This window comes from Aythya fuligula, chromosome 6, assembly GCF_009819795.1.
Source record: "Aythya fuligula isolate bAytFul2 chromosome 6, bAytFul2.pri, whole genome shotgun sequence".
In the NCBI taxonomy this organism is placed as follows: Eukaryota; Metazoa; Chordata; class Aves; order Anseriformes; family Anatidae; genus Aythya; species Aythya fuligula.
The window spans coordinates 3793463-3816946 of record NC_045564.1 but is presented as its reverse complement, the minus strand read 5'-3'; the positions used below and the strand labels follow the sequence as shown (position 1 = coordinate 3816946).

The following is a 23484-nucleotide window of genomic DNA, read 5'->3' as shown; positions in this document are numbered from 1 at the left end:
TATTGTCTAATGTTAGCTTTTGCAATGCCAAAATGTTTCCGTGAATTTCTTTGAACACTTCTCAAGTTTTCTGCAAAGAAAAGAAGCAAATGCACTTCTGATTTTGACATCAGACAAGCGGTGTCTGGGAGCCTTTTGTTCTAAAAGGGGCTTATGCTGCTTGTTGAAGTCATTCTTCTGAGCAGTCTGAATTAGGTGTTGAAAGTAAACTTTCCAAAAGATGGTATTTCGTGATTGCAATAAAATACCCATGCCAGTATCAAAGGGAATAAGTGTCCAGCCATTCTACTTCTGCCCTTGAATTCCAAAACTGATCTGGCTCTCATCTTTGTTTTGATATCCATCAATATGTACAGGGACTATATTCAGATTGACTGTACTCTACTGAATAAATGTGGTACTAGAGTTCTGAGGTGACTTTTGCTCTGGTACAAACCCATTTCTTACTTTGCTTTTATTTTGCTATATCTGTAATGATGGCCAACAAGTGACTTTGCCGTGTTTATGGAGGCAATTGTTAAAACCCAAACCTTTTTTTGTTCTGCTTTTTAGGATGTAGTTTACATAATAATCTGTTTCTTGGTGGCTGTTCCTGTTACCGGTCCTGTTATGTTGGAGAATAAATGAAGCATTTCATATTGCACTTGCCACAGATAGCAAACAGGAGATTTTAAGCATCTTCATCTGTGTTTTTTCTCAGGCATTCAGTTGGAGATACCAAAGTTCCTTTTTGTCTTCAGTCCTGTGTAAAGCCTTTGAAATATGCTATTGCTGTTAACGATCTTGGCACAGAGTACGTGCACAGATATGTCGGTAAAGAGCCTAGTGGATTAAGATTCAACAAATTGTTCCTGAATGAAGATGGTAAGAGTTACATAACATTTAATAATGCAAATACTCAGTTTCAGAAAATTACAAAACAGGCTACCCATCTTTCTTAGTCTTTTCATTTTACTCTATCCTCTTAGGTCTTACCAGGGGATACTGTCTCCAAATATTTCACTCAATTTTGCCTAATACAAAATGCTAGTAAAATATGCTGAATTCGGCCAGTTGGCTAATACCTAGCTGTTTGGAAAAAAAAAGATTTTGATAATGAAGGTATTTAAAATGTATGCTTATAATCGTGCTTTCATTTAGTTGAGTTGATAGCAAGTGTTCTTCAAACACGCCTTTATGCCTTCTGTAAAATGGTGGTGGAAAAAATCAAAGATCTAAATAGATTTAAAAGAAATCTGTATACCGCTTCGCTTGCCTTCTCAGTGCTGTGAGAAGCAGGTGCTGGTGCCAAATGCTAGAGCTGGCCAGTTTCCAGAAGTGAAAGTGAGCACACCCTCCCATGGAATATTCTAAGTGGAATTTGGCTAGTGATTCAAAATAATATATATATGTATTTATATTTTTTTGTGACAGGGATGCTTAATAGGAATTTCTTGTATAGTGCTTACGTAGATTTCTTTTTTATATTGTATTAGTAATCAGGCACAAAAATGCAGTTTTGGAAGACATTATGGTGAAAATCTGAGAAAGATGACTCATGTAGCCCTAGAGGAAGTGCTGGATGTTATCTCTGAAACACAAACGCTGCTTCTAGCAGATCTGCCACTAAAAGCACAGCCAATGTTTCTGTTGCCATGGTACTCCAATTAATATTTGATTAATAGCGTATTTTTGTCAAGGACTGTATTGAATTCTGACTTTCATTGCAAATATTAATACAGATATTCACAAATTATAATGCATAATTATATTTAGACATACCTTGAAATCCCTTTTCCCAACCTTGTGCATCAGATAAATTTTGACAGTTCATTTCTTCTTTTTAGCATGTTAGTGATACTCACGGTAGTATTTCATTAGCACTTCCCAAGAGGGAATTCAGGCTTGTTGGCCTTGTTCTGACTTTCCTAATAGTTCTCAAATAGTGTCATACAGTATGAAGAAGACTGCCTTTTATGTCCTAAGAAAGCTTTAATATTAAAAAAAAAAAAAAAAAAGAAAAAGACTTAATCCAATTAAGTTTTTCCGTTTTTCATCTTAATAGAATGACAAAATCTAGTAGCTTTAATTTGCTTTTTATTACACTTCTTAAATTATGAGAGAAGGTGAATTGCTAGACTTGTTATATTACTGTTAGGCTTCAGCAGCATTGGACTGTTGTGTAACAAGAGAATTGGCTCTAGTGAGAGTTTGACGGGTGTGCATGAAGTGAATAGAGAGGACTCATGCACATGATGTAACTTTTAATAAAGTCTGTGGCTGTGTGGCTGGGACAACACACATGAGAAGACGTGCTGGGTGAAAGGCTCTTAGAGCTGGTTCTCTACAGGCCTTAACCAGAAAGCAGAAGTCAGTCACAGGGAGAGGAAGGGAAGTTGTGCTTCTGGAAGTGAAAGAGACAGAGGGAAGAAAGGATTGCAATTTACAAGTAAACATGAAGTGTTGTCTGAAGCTTGGATATGCAGAGTGGTAGGTTTAACGTAACTTGGACTGGATCTGAAAATACAGAAGGTATTCATTTGATCCATTTGCTTTCTAATTACTCTGATATGATGGGATTTCATGTTTGTAGTCGGGATTTATAAAGTGATCTGCAGCTATTTGGAAACTGCTTAGATCTGTCTGAAGCTTTTTTTTTTAATGTAGTATATTGAAGGTTACTAAAATAGAGAGGTGCTGCATCTCTTTGTTTACCTTGCTTCTGTGTTAGACAAGCGCCTGCTGATGTCTCTTTCGGAAGGAAGCTGTCGTGATGAACTGTAGTGTGCATTAAAATGTCTGTTTGGTGCCCGTGTGGCAACTTCTGCTTTCTGTGCTCAACGACTGCGAGGCAGAGCCCTGCAAGTGAGCCCAGCGGTGGGCCAGCAAGGTCAGGAGAAGCGGCAGCGGGGAAGCGGAGTAACCTGAGCTGCCGAGGGAAAGGTCTGGGTCACACGTGGCGTGGCGGCCTGGCAGGCTGCTGGAGCAGTCCTGCTGGGCGCCAGGCAGTCGGAGGTATAAAAAAACACATCCCTTCTTCTCGAAGAGGGAGAAATGCCGGAGAAACACCTGTTAAATAGGTTTCCAGTCCCTGCGCTGATGGGTCTTGTGGTCAAGTAGCTCCTTCCCGCAGCAAAAGCAGAGCTGTGTCTCAGAACAGCCCGTGTCCTGTTCGGAGGCCAGGAGGTGGGTTGTTCATGCACGAGGCAAATGACTCAGTGCTGGGCTTAGGGCATCCCAGTTGGAATTGAATGCTTCTTATGACTTGCCCTTTTCATTAAGGGTAAGAAGATGAATTTACTCTGAAGTATAATGAGATGATACAAGACAAGAGACTTGCAGGGAAGCCATGTAACAGATGTTTTTTCAGTCTAAGCAAATCATTGCCTTTATTTGATTAGTGTGTGTGATTAGTGATGTGTGCCAGTTAGCTTTCCAGAGCTCGCTATCTCTTTCTGAAGATAAGCAGATGAGTCTGCTCACCTCTTCGGCGCACTGTTGCAATTACACTGGCAGCCTTCACTCCTTCTCATTGTACAACGTGCAGTCCCTTTGCTGGTTGCATCCACAGAGAGGGAGCTCAGTAGTTGCTGCTGCTTTAGGAAGAGACCTGTGCGTGGCTTTGGTAAAAGCTAACGCAGTGTCTGAACCCTGAGACCAAAAGGCTCGATGCCATTCAGTGACACGCTGCAACACAAGTGAGGATTGAAGAGCTTTTTGGTCCCTAATGAGACGGAGCTCGGAAGCTATTGAAACGACGTGTTTTTCCTTCTCAAATGCGGTTTTAATCAAAAGGCAAATATTTTTGACCCAGGTCACTGGTATTACTGATAGGAGTAGAACAGGATGCGTGGTGTGTGCAGATCTCAAATACAATTGGATGAATGAAAATGAGGACAATTCACAGGTTGATTGCAGACCTGGAGACTGGCCCAGACGGCTTCAGAAACAGGACATAGGCTAAGTTTATATCTTAGGGGAGCTTCACGTTTTTTGGACATAAGTTAATGGTCTTGACCTTTCACTAATAGAATAACTTACTTGTTTGGGAAAAAAAAAAATCTTTTTAATACTGACTTTCAGAAAAATACTAACATGACCTCGATTATTTTTTTGGAGATTATTCTGATAGTCAGGGGTGGCCAAGTGCCATTGACCCTGACCCAGTGTAAATTTCACGGGAAAACAGTTTGTGTGTGTACATGCAGTGTATTGCATCAATCTCTAGGAAGCAATTATCAAGCTCCTTTAGTGTGTATTAACAAAAGTGAATGCTTTGTATTTCTAATGGATTTTTTTTTTCCAAATTTGGAGATAAATTCTTCCTTTTATTTGCTTTAAACCTGTTGCAGTATCGAAGTAGTGAAAACTGACTCTTTCAGACACTAGAAGCCTTAAAGAGCAACATCCTAGTTAAATGGTACAGCAAAAGTGTTAGTTTAAAAAAAGGAAGGAAATCTGGAGGAGGTAGATGTTGATGAATGAAAACTACTCGTTAAGAAAAGCAGACAACTGATAAGGATTTTTTTTTTTAATGGTGATTCTTCCAGTGGGAATGCAGAAATACTGTTGATATGGAGATTAGTGATAAAAAGATGTAAGCATAGCAGGTGGAAGCTAGCCGTAAAATGTTAAATCTTGGTGAGGATGAGTAAAGCGATGTTTGTATTTCACAAGAAGCCAATAGAAACCTCTGTTTCTTGAAAAGAACCAAGTTTTTGTGTTTAAGTACAGCAATAAGGAAATTCAAGATTTGAGATTTTTTTTTTTTAAGTAACTGTTGAACATTTTAAATTACTCAGACTTGGTAAGTTGGAGAAAAATTGGAAAGTCCCTTGGGGGTTGTTTTGCTTGCAAATGTTGCATTTATCAAATCTTGGATCAATGCAGAGGATTCAAAACTTTCAAGAAAAGACATTGCCAGTCTGGTTCTTTTACTGGGTTGTTAAGGAGCGTTAGGCTGAGCGTGTGCTAAGCTTTAAAGTGCTTTGCTCAGAATTACAAAAAACTTAAACTATTTTTAGTGTTACAATTTAGGATTATATAGTTTAGGACTATATTCTATCATCATTGTTTCAAGTCATATATTTCACATTTATCGTTTTTCACTGAAACACCTGTTTCTGATTGACAGTTGTGTCCTGGGATAGATTTGTAATTGAAAACTTTTATTTCACAGACAGGCCACATAACCCTATGGTGAATGCTGGAGCAATTGTGATCACATCTTTAATCAAGGTAAAAAAATAACTTCTAGTTTCTCTAAGAATATTTTAATAGAATGTAGAAAAGTATCATGTTTTTGTTGCATGTGTTGGAATATTGGATGGCAGGATTAGCAGGTAGACCAGCTGTAGTGTTTTCTAAGTAGTAACACTCCCAAACGAAGGCAGTATTAGACTAACAGTTCTTCAAAGAAGTAACAGTGCAGATGAAAAACTTTATTAATAGTGTTTTTAGTGTTATTTTGTTTCCTTCTTTAACTGCATAACAATTTATATACTCTTGAGAGAATTGCCTGGTATTCAATGTTAAGAGTATGTCCTCACAAATATGCTTTATAGCACTCAAATATGTTTCTGAATGTCTAATGCTTATATAGCACAAACTTACAATAATATTTCTTGCTGTGCAGAAGAAATAGAAGATCCTGTAATTTGTATGAGCAATGTAGTTATATTCCCACGTCAGTCTTAATTCTAAATTTGTCTACTATTAACATACTGCACGACTGAATTACATTGAACTTTTGGGATGTAGTTTCGTTAAATGTGCTTTCTTAAATGTGTTTAGGAACTGTTGCCTCTATTTTGCTGAGTAAACTGGAAGCTGAATAAAGACTTAGTGTCTTTAGCCCATGATGTTGTGACTTCTGGAAAGCAGTTTTCTTTGTCATTAGAATAACTGTGCATCTCTTGAAGTTGTGAATGGTGGAAATTTCATGTAATGCTAAAGTTTACCAGCTACTTTACTTGTTTTTTCTGCCTTTTGTTTTTATAGCCACTGATACGAAAAGTATTTGTAAAATTCAGGATTCCTGCTTAGAGTTCTGGGGAACATGTCGGTCCCCCCGAGTTCTGAAGTAGGAAACTTAATGCTGTTACTGAGAGATCTGAAAATCTTGTTTACAGCCTTTGTCTTGGTTATGTTTCACAGTTCATTAGCTACAGTGTGTTTCCTACCTCTTCTTTCCAAATTGTTGATTTTAAAATTACTTAGATCATGATTTTTCTGTTATTTTATATTTGAAGAAGGTGTAAGAACTCCTGCTTAAAGACATTTATCTTTAATAGCTGTAGGTGAAAGAAAATGGCCTTAAGTATGACAGGTAAATTTACTCGCGTTTAATATTTTTTAAAGGTTGACTGAGCATTGAAATTCACTTGGCTAATAGTGAATTTTAAAACCTGACTTTACACACTTGTCAAAATGTTAGACGTACTAGAACATGTCCTATTGGTCGTAAGGCAAAACACGAGCATGTGCCTCTTGCAGAAGGCACATAGTTCTTGATAAATGGTTTACTTGTAAATAGACAAAACGGTTTTGTTTACTGCATGTAATTGTGATATCTGTTAGCAGGTTGGGGGGTTGTTTTTGCAGGGTGGGCTTTGTGTTTTTTTTCTTTTTTCTGTAATGTTCTTATGAAGAGTATTGCACTGCACCGATGTCTTTGCATGTGGTAACTGCACGTCTAATGGACGCATATCACACTTATCACTTCATTATTTGTTTTCACTATGATTACAATGTAGATATCCATGTAATACTTTCACTAAGATACCATTTATCATTTGAATAACTAACCAAACTAAACATACCATTCTGAGGAGAGCTACATAGAGGGCTACGGAAATGAATAGCTATATTTTTTTATGGAAAAATACAGCTATTTATTTACAGCTATCTCACGGTTTGTGAAATAACTTCCTTACAATCTGCAAGTTAGCAACATTCCTCCTAACTATACAGTGAGTTAAGAAATTCAAGTTTGTATTGGATCTAATCTGACTTACCCTTTTTTTCCTGGAAAAGGTGGCTGCATTAACCTGTTGTTCTGCCCTCAGTTCCTCTGAATTCCTTCTATTTTGTTTAAGATGTTACTTACATATGTGGACTCTGTTTGGCTTGTGGAGTCCAAGAAAACTAAAGGGTCATTAAATATGGTTGAATTTCTCCTGTATGCCAGGTTTATCTAATGATAGCATGCTGATAGCTATGGAGAGACTGTTGCTGTATTTCAGTGTTCAGAATGCTGTTACCTCCTTGGAGATACGTTTGCTGTTTTATCTCTTTCTGAGAAACTGATAAAAGAAGTCTTGCAAAACCTACACCTGTTACAATGTGCAGGACTCAGCAGCTGTTAGCATGCATGATTTTGTACATAACTGCCCTTAAAATCTGACATCAGTGATGATTATTTGTGGATAAGAGATGAAGCTTGGAGTAATCCTTTTTTTTTTGTTTGTCAGAATATGTAATGTTTCAGTGCTTTAGGGGGGAGAAACAGTTCTTAGGGTCCCGAATCCAGCTTTGACTGCAGTAAGAATTAGGTGTTCACACCTTAGAACAGAGACAGCACAGACCTAAACTGTAAAGTTTAGTATTTGCTATTCATAGTAGTAGAAAAAAACAAAACAAAACACACACACACACACACACAAACAAAACACAAAAAACCTGCATATCAAGTTTTATTTAGCTTAGGCATGAGTAATGATATACTTCTACCTGCTTATATGATTCTCCTGCTGTGCTTGGACCTGCTGTGCATTGAGACTTTGGTGCCTTAACCGATGGATCTGTTCTAACCATACCTGCATTGCACTCCACAGACTGTTTAAAGCACATATTTAGCATAAAAATCCTTTAGCAAGAGGAAATACCGTGGGCTGATTTTTAATTAAAATTTTAAAAAGCCCTGAGAACCCTTTTGCGTGTTTGTTATTGTACAGCCATTTGCCTTTATTACTAGTCAACAATTACTTCAAAATTGTTGTAACAATTGTTGTAACAATATAACTTATCAAACGAGAACAGTAGTGGCAATTACACGAGTTGATGTGAAGAAATGATATTAGAATCAAATGATAAAATCTTGCAGGTCTCCAAGGAAATACAGGTGCCTGAAACGAGAGGATGCAGCTGCTGGACAGACGTAGCACAGATGGGTGCTCTGTGACCACCTAGCTCTCTGCAAATCAGTGACTGGGAAGTCTTTATTACTTTCAGCGTAGATGGGAGTTTTAATGCTTTGGTTTCTTGTTCCTTCTGAAACTTGAAACTCAATCCTCAAAGTGCATCCCGTCCAGAAGACGAGTGGTGGCGTGTCCGCTTAGCCATGGCTGGCAGCGGGGCAGCAGTGCAGCCGAGATGGAGAGGAAGGGCTCAGGGTGAGACATGTAGAAGGTGGCACGTGGCTGTGCGAGGAATTACAAGGCATCTTAAGTAACTTTTTATTGTTAAGTGCCAAGATTGTGTCCGTAGATGAAAGCTTTCTGAGGGTAGCAGCAAAGGTTTGGGTGATGGTGGTGTATATAAATCCCCTGAGTGTTGACATGTTCGTGCAGGATCTGTTTACATAGCCAGGGAAGACAGATGCCAAGGCTCTGTGGAGCACTCTGTGCTGATGAACTAATGTGAGGGGCACTTAGATGTGCTCGGGGCACAGCAGTGTTCACAGCCTCTGCAAGGAAGTTTGGTATAGGTGAAGATGAAAATGCTGGTTTTGTTGACCCTGAAAAAAATCTGAACTAGTAAAGCTTCACTTAAGCATAAAAAGCAGAGCGTGATTCTGTGATTCATACTTCAGAGCATGCGAAATACACCAGTAAGCCTGAGCGATGTAAAAACCTGCCCAGCTGCTCTGGGGGTCTGTTCGCTGCCAGGGTGCGGTTATTAGGAAGCTTACACAATCTGGATTGAACCCTTGAAAAAGATAGACATTTCTCAATGGGCTTATTTAATAATATAGTTAAAATAAATAGTCCAGGTTTAGCTTAACTGCTGTCTGCTTCTTGCTCCAGTTAGCCCGATGTGTACGTGTACATGCACACCACTTAAAAAGGTGTGTTGGCACTGTGATCCTCATCGTGAGATACTTGTATTTATTTGGGAGAAGTTTCCTCTCTTCCTGGATTTTTCATTGTCTTGTAGTAACTAACGTGGAGTAGAACATCCATTCACATCATTCTCTGCTTTTTGTTACAACTCAGATGTGTTACATGTTACTTGGCCTAGAACACCTGGTAGAGCAGTATGTGGCAGTTAATGTAAAAACTCTTTCCTTGCCCTGTAACATAGTTAGGACTCCTTTCCTCGGTGCTTTCCTCACAATATAGTGTTAAGTTATACATGTACCTTTAAAAGTTCTAGGCATTTATGTTTATTAATAATCATCTTCTCTTTTAAGTCTCGTGATCCAGATATTCTTATTAGTTTGGATTCAAAACTGGAAAAATAATTTAACAAGAGACACATGGTAAGAGCTTCTGTGGTCTAATTGTATAAACATGATATGTTGATCAGTGAAAAGTGGATAACAGCAACCACTTTTCTAATAACTATTGCTTAATTTTGTTGTTGCAAGCTCTGGTAGGTATCCATGTGTCTCTCTGTACATATAGGCATGCAACTTAAGCAATTGCTTTGTATTTTTCCAGTAGAAATACAAATAATAGAAATGCCTTCTCTAAATAAGAGAAAGATCGCTAAGAACCTGTCACAGTCAAAAAATAAAAGTTAAAAAAAAAAAAAAATCAATTTTGATAGACTTCCACTGTGGTTTTGAGGGTTTACCAAATTGTCTTTTGCAAGTTTGAATCTTCTGTCTCTCAAACTGCTTCAATCTTAACATTTTCAGTTTCATTTTGTATTCATTTAGAGATGTTTTTCCATATGTATATACACACAAGCATGTGTACAGTCAGTGTGTATATGAGCATATGTCCCTGGAAATGCAGTAAGTGTTTGTGCAGTTAGTGCATGGAATGCTCAATGTCCTAGACAGGGCAATTGCATCACAGCTGATGAGAAAAAGAAAAGCAAAAGGTATTGTCCAGGTGCTCCCAGCCTCATAAGCTTACACAATCAAGCTAAAAATAAGAAGCACTTGCAGGAACAGAAGTTTTTTTGTCTATATTTGTTTAAATTATTACAGAAAAGTTGCTCAGTATTCTGTTAAGATTTTATATCTACGCTTAGCTTTTCATTGTAGAACATGCATTATCTTTGTCTCCAGATGTTTAGAAGGAGGGAGGCGTACATCTGTAAGGGGCTGAAACAGGGACACTAATGCCATGCTTTTTGAATCCTGTGAATGGAAGCAATGTTTACTGTGTTAGTTATGCCTTATGTTAAATCCCTACTGAAGTCTTGGTCATGCAATTACTCAGGCAAATGTTTTAGGTATTATGAGCAGTCTACTTTCTGTAACAATGCTCTTCTTTGGTGTAAAGTACCTATGGAAGTGTGTAGAGCATCAATGACTTAAAAAGGCATCATCTGAGTTAGTATACAGAAGATTTTCTTCCCAAAATATGAGAGTAGATGCAACTGTTAAACCTTTTTTAATAAGAAGTTGATATGGAACAAGTTTGCATTGGGTCTTCTGCCCACCAATTTTATATACTGCTAGAAAAGCCTTTTTTTTCGTTGAAGGGCAAGGAATTTTTTTTCAACTGGGCAAAAAAAAGTGAAGTATAATGTATTTATATTTTTGCAGAAAGCATGATCCCTTTCTCCCTCTTTCTTTTTTTTAACAAAAGAACTTGTTTCAATTTATTATGTCTAACCATACGATTATCAATGCAGCATCCCATAACTAATGCTGACCCACTTTCCCAGAAAAGATGTTCATTGTGCATTTGAAAGGTTTGAAAAGGTTTTTGTGGTTTAAATGTTGTTACATATTTTACAGCATTAGGATCTATGGAATATTTTGACAACTGCAACAGTTCAATGAAGTTGGTAATTTCTTCTTTTAATTATTTTTCATTGAACAGATTTGGAGTTAAATTTTTAAGGCTTGTGTTCTGGTATTATACAGGAACATTTTGATGAAATGTAGCATATTTTTTTAATCTTATTATGAAATAGCTAGAGATTATTGACTTTAAGGTTATTAGCTTTTAATTGTAAGGTAACCACGGCTGTGTAGTTCTGTCAAAACAGTCTGGTGTTCCTTGCAGCTAGTGATCGTATGTGTATGACTGCACATCTTCTTGTAGATGAGCTGATGCATGGGCTTCAGGGATTACCTGCAACACCCTAATCCACGTAGAGTGGGAAATGAGACTGGCTTTATGCATTTTAATAAGTAAAATACTGGTTGATAGAAAGCTTCAGTTTTTTTCACTTTTTCCCTGTTCCCATACTAAACATTGTGCAAGTTTTTGAATACTTGAATACATCTTTTGAAACTTGAATAGTTTGCTAACAGAATGTTATAGCTAAATAAAGTATATTTAATACTAAAATTACTCATAAAAACATCTGCAGATGTATTGTTTCCACTTGTATATGTAATGCCATAGTTTTTTAAACTTCCTAAGATGATGCTACTTGGCTACTTCAAAAAACTAGCTCAATCCCCCTCCCCCCCAGTCGACCATGCACTTTTTCTTAAATCTCCCACCCTTACTTCAATATCTTGCTATAGGAATTTGTGAAAGGTCGCCTGTCAGATAACAATAAAGAACCAATACATCCTTAACTGGCAGCTGCTAAATTTGAGACTGTTCTTAAAAGGAAAAAAAAGAAAAGCCCCAAATAACACCCCTCACACCTACACCCCCAACCTCTCCCCAGAGGAGAAAAACAAGAGCAAAGCAAACAACCCCTTGATCCTAAGAATTAATGTCCCAGCATCCTTATTATTTTGTTTAATATTTTACTTTATGTTGTTAGCAAAGTGATGTACTGTCCTGTATGATGTGGAATTATATTTTTTTTCTGTTTACTTTTTAATAGGTAGGACATTAATCAGCTATTAAATCAGATACTTTTGATTAAATGCAATTATTTTCATAGTAAGTGGTAGCACTTTATTTAAAGTCTTCAGTCCAAATTCTTAGTATGGGCACTAGCCATGGAAAATATTTTAGCCTCAGTAGCCTGAATTTTGCTATGCTCAGCTCTATTGGTAATGTAAGACTACCTATTGTTACTAATCTATGTTAAGTTAGTGTTTTCATTGTAATTATCCTGATTGTAGCTATTTTTGTATTTTTTTTTTGCTTTAACTACTACTTTTACTTGTATTAAACACGTAAAGTTGAGTAGAAAGTGCTTAAAATAAAGCATACCTTTTTCAGTTTAAGTTTATGTTCACCATGCAGGCGTTTGATAACTCTTAAAGGATCGTTTTACTTAAATGATAGTTAAAGACTTACTTAACACTAATTTTTCATTTATATATTAAATGATTGTAGTACCTTATTCTTAATTAGCCTCATACCTTAGTTATATGCAATAAAAATCCTATAGATGTTAAGTGAATTTACTTGTTTCTTATGTTAACATTTTTGTAAATTATTTTTTCTTTTCTTGCAGCAAGGAGCAAATAATGCAGAAAAATTTGACTACGTAAGTGAACTGATATTCCTTTCTTCTAACTAAAATGAGTGATTGTAGTCTCAACATGCAAAAGAACTGCATGTGAAGTGTTAGTCCTTCTTAAATCTGTGTTTGGTTGTTTAAACATCCAGTGATTTGGATTGCATTTGCGAAATGTTGTTACAAGATAGGTCTTAGGGTAAGGCTGGGCTGAAAGTTGATCAGTTACAACTGTATGTTGGAAAATGTTAGCATGCCTTTTTTCTCCCTTCTGTCTGTCTTTAACAGGTGATGCAATTCATGAATAAAATGGCTGGTAATGAATATGTCGGATTCAGTAATGCTACGTGAGTATTTTCCTATACTTAACAAAGTTAGGTGAAAAATACCTCCACTGACAGTTGGCACTATGAGTTTAGAGCAGTGTTTGGTTACTTAAAATGGAAACTGTAATTTCATCCCTGATGTCATAGGGTCTATCTTTGGCTTAAAATTATCAAGAAATAAAGTTGTGTGTGTCTCTGGATATCATCACTATGGCTGTATCTGACACGGAAGTGTTCGTTTTCTCTTTGAAATGTCATTATTCTGTCGCAGTGCTGTGATGCTATGGCTCTGAGAGCTGTAAGTGCAACTCTTACCTTCCGGGCATTCATATTAAAAATTGAAGTGTGCATGCTAATGGTTGTGTATCAAATGTTGAGAAAGCAAACTTTGTACAGTTGGAACTCTTCATGCTTTTTATGTGCTTTATTTACATTCTTTTTTAAAATAATTCCCCCGTTTCCCCAGTTAACTCAATATGTAGCATTTCAGAAATCTTGAGAGCTTTTTGAGGCAGCATTGTGAAAAATTGTGAAGAATCCACACAGAGTAGCATGCAGGGTGCTAGTTGGCATGCACATGGAGAGAAGCAGCAGGTGCTTTTCCTGCGTGCTGTTTGCATCAAAGTGCTTGCCATGGAAGGTACTAGCTCTCACTGCGACTCTTGTCTTTCTATATAAATGTGATAGAATAACCAGGTAGGAGAGAATTACCTGTCTTTGTATCCGTACAGATTCCTTCTTTAGGTTTCATCCTTAACTTAATCATCATGGTGAACAGTGCAGACGTCAGTCTGGTCATGGCTGTAATGTGATCCTTGAGTTCCTCTCTAGTTTGGTCCACGTTGTCAGTGAATGACCCTTTCACTACAGCTTATTGTCAGATGTTTCATCCTGCCACTACCTGTTCAAGAGTGCTTCTGAGAGTAGGATCTTGTGCTTCTTTCTTACCTGCAAGTCAGCTTGTGTAGGTATAGGTAAACTGGTACTATACATATGCAGCTGTTGAAGCTTGACTCCAACTTAATTCACTCCAACAGGGTGTACTGGGGTGAGCTTTTATGGCAATTTGTTCTGTTAATAGAATGTTTGTGTTAAGAAGTAATGTGTCCTTCATGTGCAGTTTTATTGAGTTACATCATGCTTCTCTGAACTTCAACACTTCTGAAAGCTTGATCTCTCTTCTTTTGTTATTCATTTCAAGGTTCCAGTCCGAGAGAGAGAGTGGAGATAGAAACTTTGCAATTGGCTACTACTTGAAAGAAAAAAAGGTGGATCTCTTTTGTTTATTGTATTTTGAAGGTTGAGTGCTTTTCATAGTCTATCAGTATTCTTAGTTTCTTTCACTTGATGTTCAGAATGACACAATTTTTTGTAATATTTTATGTGCGTTGTATTCAAAGTGCCCTGTCTCATTTAGGGTGTGAATACATGTGTCATTTTAATTGGATACTTGTAACCTTATTTCTGTATCATAGAACAAATAAATTATCATGGCTAAAATATATAATCTGTGCTGTACAGATAATTTTTTAAGATTCTAGATGCATTTTGCTACTCAATGATTTAAAGCTGTTCAAAGCTGTACCAAAAATATTTTAATACCTAGCTTTGTTGACTTCATATTATTGTTATTTTTCAATGGGAAGTGATTTTTCTACTTGTTACATTAGAATAAGTGTTTAAGATCTGCCTATTGTTTCATATGCTAATAAGAATATGGTTTAATTTTGTCTCAGTGTGCAACTTTACCTAAAGATTTATTATTATTATTTTTTTTACCTTCATTCAGTGCTTTCCGGAAGGCACAGATATGGTTGCTATCCTAGACTTCTATTTTCAGGTAATTAACTCTAAAATTGAGACTTAGAATGGATTTGGGATTACTGTTATAAACAATAGAAGCTGATTTATTCATAAAAAGGTTTTAATGGCTTATAATTACATTTGTCATCATCAGTTTAAACTGTTTGGAAATGAATGATGTACAATTAATGTATACAGACTTGCTTTTGTTTAGGTGATGTACTTAAGTGTCTTTATTGTTAATGCAAACTAGCAAATGTTTTTAAAGCATGAGTAGTTCAGAAGCTTGTTCTGTCCTGTGTTATTTCAGTGAGTTTAAAATATTTCTGCTGCTTCGAGTTGCTGCTCTTTATTGTACTGTGGAGGACGTTGAACTCTGACATAACTAGAATAGCATTTGCATGTCCTATTGTAAGTTTAAGTGCAGTGTCATAAATGAAATAACATGAATATCTCTTCCTTTCTGAACTTGGACTTCTTACTTTTGAGTAAAACAAAGAATCTAGTCAAATGCATTTTTCCTTCCCCCATGTTATTTTCCTCTCTTCAGCTAATTATTTGCAACTGTCACAAAACAAGAACTTGGCAAGTGTGAGGTATTTCGTCAGTAAGGCTTTCCTTAAAAAGAAAAAAAATCACAATTCACTGTTGCATGTAGTTCTCGAGCCAGTTCAAGTTGTGTTACTGAGCCAGTCTGCCTGGGGAAGTGTTTAAAAAAAAAAAAAAAAAAAAAAAGGTTCTCAAAAGGAGTCTGGTTTTGATTTGTGATACTTGTTCTTGCCTGTGCAAGTTAGGAACTGTTTTTAAATGCATATTTTTATCTGAGTTTTGTATTGGGATATATCTGTTCCAGCCTTTAAAGTGAATGACTGTTTATGAACTGTGTATGTAAATTAAACTGTTGACTACTTATTAAGTTGGAAACTAGATACAAACTAATAGTCTACTTTGAACTGTTATCACAGAACAAACTGATTTTTTTCAAATTACTGTTTAAACATCCGTTTTAAAACGCTTTCTGTCCCGCTACAAGTCCTAATATGCTTCTGAGTGCAAAGCTATTCATAAGTTAAGAAAGGCTGACACTAAGCTTTCTAATAAAGTTTTAATTTGGCTTTATTTTGAGCCCTAATTTCATGGGTCTGTCACTTTTCCTTACAAAAATCCCCCTTGCCTCCCGTTATCTGAGAACGGGGTGAATTTATATTGAGTGGCAATTTGATGTTTTCTTCTCATTGCACAGAGCTTATTTTTCTGCACTCAGATTATACTTTAAAGGCTACTTTTTCTCCTGTAATGCTCCTTCCTCACTAGTGTGACTGGGAACTTCCTAAGCAGTAATGAACTTGGTTTCATATTACCTTTGTAAAGTGAGGAAGAATTATGTAATTTTGCAAAACCAAGGTACAAAACGTAGGTGCTGAAAATGAGAACCTAGAAACGCTTTCTTCAAAGTAGGTGATATTCTGTAATGCTTCATCTGTTTAAAACACAGTTGCTATTTTAGATGCGTCTCAGACGTTCTCTTGATTTGCAACTCCAGTTGATTGGACTAGGATGTATTGAGTTTGGCAGCCGGAAAATAAGAATTCCAGGTAGTAACTACCCATGAAAACTTGGCTTAGGTAACTTCATGAAGTATCATGTAATGACTGTTTGGCAAATCAAAAGTACAAGCACTAGTTTGTTTACTTTTCAGAGTAGCATTTCAGCTTCAGGTTGAAACCAGCTTATCTTTTGGTTTCTGCAGAAATGAGGCAGCATCAGGTGATGGCATCATATCACATTTCCTGATGTGTCACCAAAGTATGTATAGTCTGTACTGAAGCAGGGATCCTGGGAGAGACAAACATGTGGTCATATCACTAATACATCATAAAGCATATATGAGACAAAGGTAAAGATAAGGCTGCATCAGCAGGAAGTGCTGGCATTAAGACTTGTATGTGCTAGGCTTTGCAGCTTTGAAATGTACTTTTCAATAAAAAAGAAAAGTGGTCTTCTAAGACTTTAAAAAAAAAAAAACACAAAAAAAAATCAAATTGAAAAAAGTTAATTTATGTCTTTGCCATTTAAGCAGATGCAGAATACTGAGATCATTTTCCAGACCTCTTCCTTCCAAAACAACATAAGGGGGGTGGGGGGAGGAATCAAGCTGAGACACTAACCCATGCTGTCCCAAACTACTAAAAAGGCTTACAAACACTGTCACTGGGATCTTTATTTCTTTATAGTAAGAAGATTCAGACCATATTGATTGATGCTACTAGCATCATCTGTAACAAATACAATGCTGCAAGTTATTTAATGAAATGTTATTTCTGTAGAGACATTGTTGATCCTGCTATAGTGGACCTTACTGTGCTGGAGTTACCAGTTCTTACAACGTTAATTTCTTTTTCATAAGCTTTGCTCAATAGAAGTAACCTGTGAGTCAGCAAGTGTGATGGCAGCGACTCTGGCTAATGGTGGCTTTTGCCCAATCACCGGAGAAAGAGTCCTGAGTCCTGAAGCAGTCCGGAATACCTTGAGTTTAATGCATTCCTGTGGCATGTACGACTTCTCAGGGCAGTTTGCCTTCCATGTAAGTAGTTTTCAGATATTAATTAGAGCTGACTAGGAAGACTGATCTGTGCTGTTGCATTCCATCTTCAGGGGCTTGCTTGCCTGCTTTTGCAGGGCTGGGGGGGGGCATTATATGAATTGTTTAGGAATTGAAGTACAATGTATGGGGAAAATACCTCCTGGAATCCGTGGCACTACTTGTATGCAATACCTTGGAGTACATGAGTATGATCTCCCACTTCACGCTTGGGACTCCTTTTCACCCTGACACATACTTAAACCTTAAGAAAGGCTGTTGGTGAGAGAAACAGGGACTGATGCAGGTGTAACTGGAAGCAGCGTAACTGAAGGAATCCTGATGTATGGGAGTAGAAGATAGCAGGAAGCTTTTGCTAGCAGTTGCTTTTTCTTCTTTGAGTCAGGCAGTTTCATAAATCGTCCTCATGTACTGTAAGTGGAAGCTGTGCACCACACGTAGCATGTTTCTGTGTCTGTCAGTACGTTTCTTTTATGCAAGTATTTAAACGTGCTGCAACTTGTATTTTCAGTGTGGTGTTAGCATTTTCAATTTTCCTCATTGCAAACTTGTAAAATTGATCGTGGTGCTTTGTGTGACCTAAGAAGTGACTGCTTACTGAAATATGGGGATAGGAGACATTAGTTCCTACTGGAGGAGGGGGAGTGTAAATAGCTGGGTTGTTTAATGACTTTGTGGGCAGACTTCTGTTTTCTTGTTTGTTTACTTTTTCCATTAAATATTCATTTAGCTTTGTACTAATGCCACTGTGCAAACTCTTCACGACAGACAAACCATATACATTACTGCTTAGTCATAATTGCTTTATTACAACAGAGAGATTTGGATTATCTTCTTTGCTATATCACTGGCTTCTGTGTTACTGAGAGCAAATATCTTTGACCACATACCTCAGATAGCCATGAACTGTGGTTCAAGTTACTGTCTGCCTAAAAAGAAAGAGGTAGTAATGCTTTGTCAGCTTAAAGTGCTTTCCAGATCTACCTCGTACTAATGCTGTGTAATGATCTTCAGTAAAATACATTGCATGCACATGCAGAGGACAATGACTCTCTGCTTACTTTATAGGTTGGTCTTCCTGCAAAATCTGGAGTTGCTGGTGGGATTCTCCTGGTTGTTCCTAACGTTATGGGCTTGATGTGCTGGTCTCCTCCTTTGGACAAGATGGGCAACAGCGTTAAAGGAATCCATTTTTGTCATGTAAGCAGCATTGCCTTTTTTTTCTTCTGCAGCTGGTGCTTACTGAGCTTCAGTTAGGATAGCTGAGCCCTCACTGGATTAAATAGTGATTCTTCATTCTTTCATATGTAGCGATTTCATCTGATCCAAGGGTGAGAGTCTGTGAAAAGACAAGATGTTTACATTCTAGTAATAAATAGCACTTAAAGTTTGTGAGCATTTAAAAAAAAATGCAAGAAATACTTTGACCTAACAAATGCATCAGTCTCCTGTATGCTGCATTAGAAAGTATGGAGCTTTATCTGTAGGCTTCTATTCCTCTACAATCATAAAGGAATCAATTTTCAAAAGATAAGAAATGCAGCTGTTCTTATTGTAATAAAAGGAAAAAAAGATTCCAAAGAAATATTGCTGTTCTGATTGAAGCAGATTTTTGTAAATAATCCTGATGCACAAGATCTTCTTCATGCATCAGGTGCAGTTGTTGGCAAGCTAGTCCTAGCTTTGTCTATTGATTTGAAAGAGCTGTGGACAGTCTGACAGCAGTGTTAGAAACAGCAAAGATTTTATATAGTTTTTTTAAATGACAAATAAACATTCTTTGTGGGAGAGGAGAATTTAAAAAAAAAGTGTCATCGTTCTTACTCTCTGCTTAAATCAACCTTGCCATACTCATTAAGTAATGACAAACGGAAAACAAAACAAAGTTTCAAGAAAAGAGCAGGCTTTCTAGAGTCCCATAGGAAACTTTGGATTTTTAGTAATGCATTGGAAGTTGAAGGCAAACATCTTTGTTCTTTTTCCTCATTAGTAATAACAGTAAGGCTGCACCGATACTAGTTTGGATGGACTTCAGAACCTGCGGTGTAAATACTCGTATGAGTAGCCTTCACTTAGCTTATCCACAACAGCATGGGATTTACAGTGTGTAAGGTTTCAGTTTGGGGATGAGCAGCAATTACAACTTTCCATCCAGCTGTACAGTATGAAGAAGTTACCTGTTCTAGTCTAAATATTTTTTAACCTTTGATATGAAAGTCTTGCACTCGATACCTTGAATTATCAAGTCATTAAAAAAAAATGGTAGGTGAAAGAATTACTGCACTTACTGGTGTTAAAATGAGACCTAAAACCTGATAGATGATCGTGGCACACAAGTAACGTGAGTGTATTATTTTGTTTTTCAAATGTAGTAATATAGCCAAGCTTTACAATTACAAATTTTAATATAAAATTCAAACCAAATTCAGGTCCATTATGCCATACATTTTCTTGTTTCATACTTTTGATGGAATTTTTGAGTTTTAAATATTAGACCAGCCCGTAGATACTCTGCAAATTGCTGTCTGTTCTTTGCTTTTTTAAAAAGTGAGTTTAATAGTGTTATTAAAACTTACTTGTATCATTGTGTTATGTTCAAAGAGCCTTACAGACATTGGTACTAATTGATTGAATAAGCTTCTCTTACTGGTTTAAGTCTCTACGATATGATGTAGAACTTAAGTGCTAATAGTATTATATCATATGCACTTGACTACCATATATAGGAAATAACTTATGTTATTTAAATATTTGCAGGATCTGGTTTCCTTGTGTAATTTCCATAATTACGATAACTTGAGACACTTTGCAAAAAAGCTTGATCCTCGCAGAGAAGGTGGTGATCAGCGGGTAAGTTGAAACTTTTTTAGTGAGTATTGCATGTAGACATCAGATGAAATACGGAGAGTCCATCTCTAAATGCAAAACTGCTCAATGACATGTATTCCATCAAAGTTTTCAGATAAACCAATCATGCACGTTATTAGTGGACACTTACCTGGGTGGACCACACAATGACAGGTTTTTTTGTATAGTAGAGTTTCATATTAGATTTGTAACTCTGTCTCATGCAAGGTCATCTCCCTCGCTAGAGTAAGTGTGTGGTACCTGATGTGAGTCACTAAGAGTTGCTGCTATGGTTGCCTTTTAATAAAAATGAAATAAAATTGACAAGCTGGGGAGCTTAGTCTTTTGTTCTGTGCTGCAATGCATGAGATGTATGTTCAGTCTTTTTTCACAGTGATATATCTCTGAGACCACGTTATTTGCCGAGTTGCACAGGCAGTGAGAGCAGGCCTTAGGTTGCTGTAGACCAGTGCCTGTTACTAAGGAAGTGGCATAAGCAGTCTCTGGGAAAGAACTGAATCTAATCCAGCTTCATGTACAAAAGATAAGTGTGAGGGTGCTTGAGAATATGATTAATGCTTTAACTAAGGCATGAAGATTTTAGAGGAGAAGATACAGGAGAATGATTTTTGAAGTGCTTCTAAATATTTGCATGCATGCATCTGAAAAATACCCAATTTGGATTTGAATTGTTTATAACTGGAAAACAAAAAATAACAGTTTATATGTGAAGAGCTGAAAAACTTGATTCTGTTAGCATTGATTGCAGATTTGGATTTTTTTCCTTCAAATACACTAATAAATAATGTATGTTGCTTGAACAACTAGCATTCCTTTGGACCAATGGACTATGAGAATCTCCAGCAAGAACTTGCTTTAAAAGAAACAGTATGGAAAAAAGTGTCACCTGAATCAAACGAGGACATCTCCAGAACCGTAGTGTATAGAATGGAAGGTCGGGGAGAGCAAAACTAAGCGAATGGGTTCTAGTTCCATTAAATTCTACATTTTAAAAACCCTCAAGCATCTCTAGATCTAACTTCAGCCTGAATATTGTTTGCCTGGTATTTTCGTTTATATATAAATTTTGTGTAAATTCTGTATGCTATACCAAAAATGCTGTCGAAGTTCAAGGAAAAAAGCACACACACAACAGAAACCAAAACTGTTAAATGACTTTTGTAGTTACTTAAAGCACGTTTACTTTTTTTTTTTTAAAAAAAGGTAAATCTGAATGTTTTCAAAGATATACGTCTTGTGTATATCTGTGTATTTTTGTTTATATCTGAGAATTTTAAGTAAATTAATATTAGAGTTAAGCAAGAACTTAAGATGTGTCCCCTGATCAGGCTCAGCATGTGAAGACAGAAGAATTTTCATTAATATACAAAGCAACGTAATGTCAGCAGAACACAGTAAACACAATCTCCAAATTAAGTGGAGTTAGGTTCAGAGTCACGTTTTTATTGTATCCTTTATTTTAGTAGGAACCTCTAAATTGCTTTGACCAGAAATGGATCCCTTAGATATGCCATGCTAGTGAAAATGTATTTTTTTATCAGAACTTTAATCAATATTAATGCTAATAGTGAAATAAAAAGAGCAATAATGGCTGGGGAGGCCTGGGAGAGAAGAGGAAAAAAAAACCTGCCTTGTTTGCAAGTTGACTAATGTAGCAGAAGGATTTCTTAGCGAACTATCTTGAGTGTCTTGCTAGCTGCCTGCACTGCCTGTTGGTAGTTATGACTCAGAAGTTGCCTTACTAATAATGCTGTGCTCCACCCTAGAGAGGAATGTAAGCAATCCTCGTTTTAGAGCGCTAACCAACAGCGTAGTGAGCAGGAAACGTATTCAGAGTAAAGCATTTTGATAGATGATATTAAAACTGTTTACAATTAACTTATTTTTCAGCCGCTAACGTGTGTGCATGTTCATACCTATGATTAGAGGCCTCATTGCTTTCTACCTGAGCAAACTTTAAAGTTACCAGTTGCTCCTTTTTCAAGTGTTAGCAAGCTTGCACCTCTGTCAGCTTGCAGAGAATCAGGACTTGGATTCTCTTACAGGAAACTATCAAGTTATTTAAGTTAACAGATGTATTTACACTTGATATAAGTGTCTTGAATAGGTTAAGGGAGATGGTGCATGCAGGCTTCAGATAGGTTCAGTAGGCAGCGCTGGACAGAGGGCACAGATTTAACCTGTAGCTATTTTGAGATTCTGAATGATACTAAAAGTCTTAGAAAACAATTGTATACCTTTATAAAATTTTCTCCTATATAAGCCTGCAGATAATTGGATGTATTCCACCTTCCAGTGTGCCTCATGCAGAGTCCTTTTTTATAAAACTCTGGCAAACTTGTCCAAATAATGATAAAAGCTATTCCTTCATCTACGTACATTAAAGCTCATTGAGGATTTTAAGAGGTAATGCTGGATGATTCCTTAGTAACAACTCCACCCCTTCTCCCTGCCTGCCCATCCCAATTGCTCTCCCTTTTGTGGTTATCCAAAGCTCCAAAATGCATTCATGTGTTAGTTTTGCATAAGGGGAAAGTTATGGTTTTCCTGCCCCTTTTTGTCTCACGTACGTGTTTGTCAATCAAGGAGCAAAGTTCATGTTCTCTGAGGAAGCAAGCTGTTCTTAATTATTTTGTTTAGGTATCGTTAGTCTTGCATAAACATTTTAAATAATATTAATATATGCAATAAGCTCTGACTTAACCCTGAATAATCTTCATCTAGCAATGTACTGAAAAAGGATGAGCTTCCTTGGTTTGAAGCCTGTGATTAAAATGTTCAAGCAAAACAAGACAGAGAATCACTATTTGGTGAATTTCAAGTCCTAGTGGAATAAACAAGCAAGTCTGTGGGGCAGATGTCAGTGATAAATTGCTGAATCACGGCTATTCTTTATCACTGATGTTTGGCATTAGGTTTGTCAGCGCTTATCCTGGAAATAAGTAAAGGCAAAGTCTTGAACTATAAAAATTTCTCACCTGTTTGAGGTTTTTTCAGTGAAGTAGTAGCTACAGAGACGTAACAAGTATTCAGATCCTGCAGAACTGTGGTTACCTGAAATACCCTCGATTGCAAGAGGGAAGGTAATGTGTCTGTGCTGCTAATGAGAAGTATGTACAGTAGTTACATGTTGCTGATGACTGATTTAATTACAAAAGGAGAAGGCGTGATGCAGGATTTGCAACTACTACAAACTTAGATGAAGATGGGCAATTGTTCCATCTGAGTTACAACCTGAAAACGAAAATCTTGTAAATATAAATTACTTAGCAAAGCTTGTGCTAGACACAAGTTCTGTCTGGGGAATTGGAAAAAAAATAAAAAATCAAGGAGACAAGTCAATCTTCAATA

The 23484-nt window shown here is 36.8% G+C and overlaps 1 protein-coding gene across 1 annotated transcript in view; it reads left to right on the top strand.

Moving 5' to 3' along the window:
• GLS (glutaminase) overlaps nt 1–23484 on the top strand; it is a 52306-nt gene that overhangs the window by 13490 nt on the left and 15332 nt on the right. Inside the window, 9 exon segments of the mRNA XM_032189703.1 lie at nt 701–864; nt 5159–5217; nt 12532–12564; nt 12823–12881; nt 14062–14128; nt 14650–14700; nt 17071–17247; nt 18334–18465; nt 20023–20115. Coding sequence (XP_032045594.1) covers nt 701–864; nt 5159–5217; nt 12532–12564; nt 12823–12881; nt 14062–14128; nt 14650–14700; nt 17071–17247; nt 18334–18465; nt 20023–20115 — 835 coding nt within the window.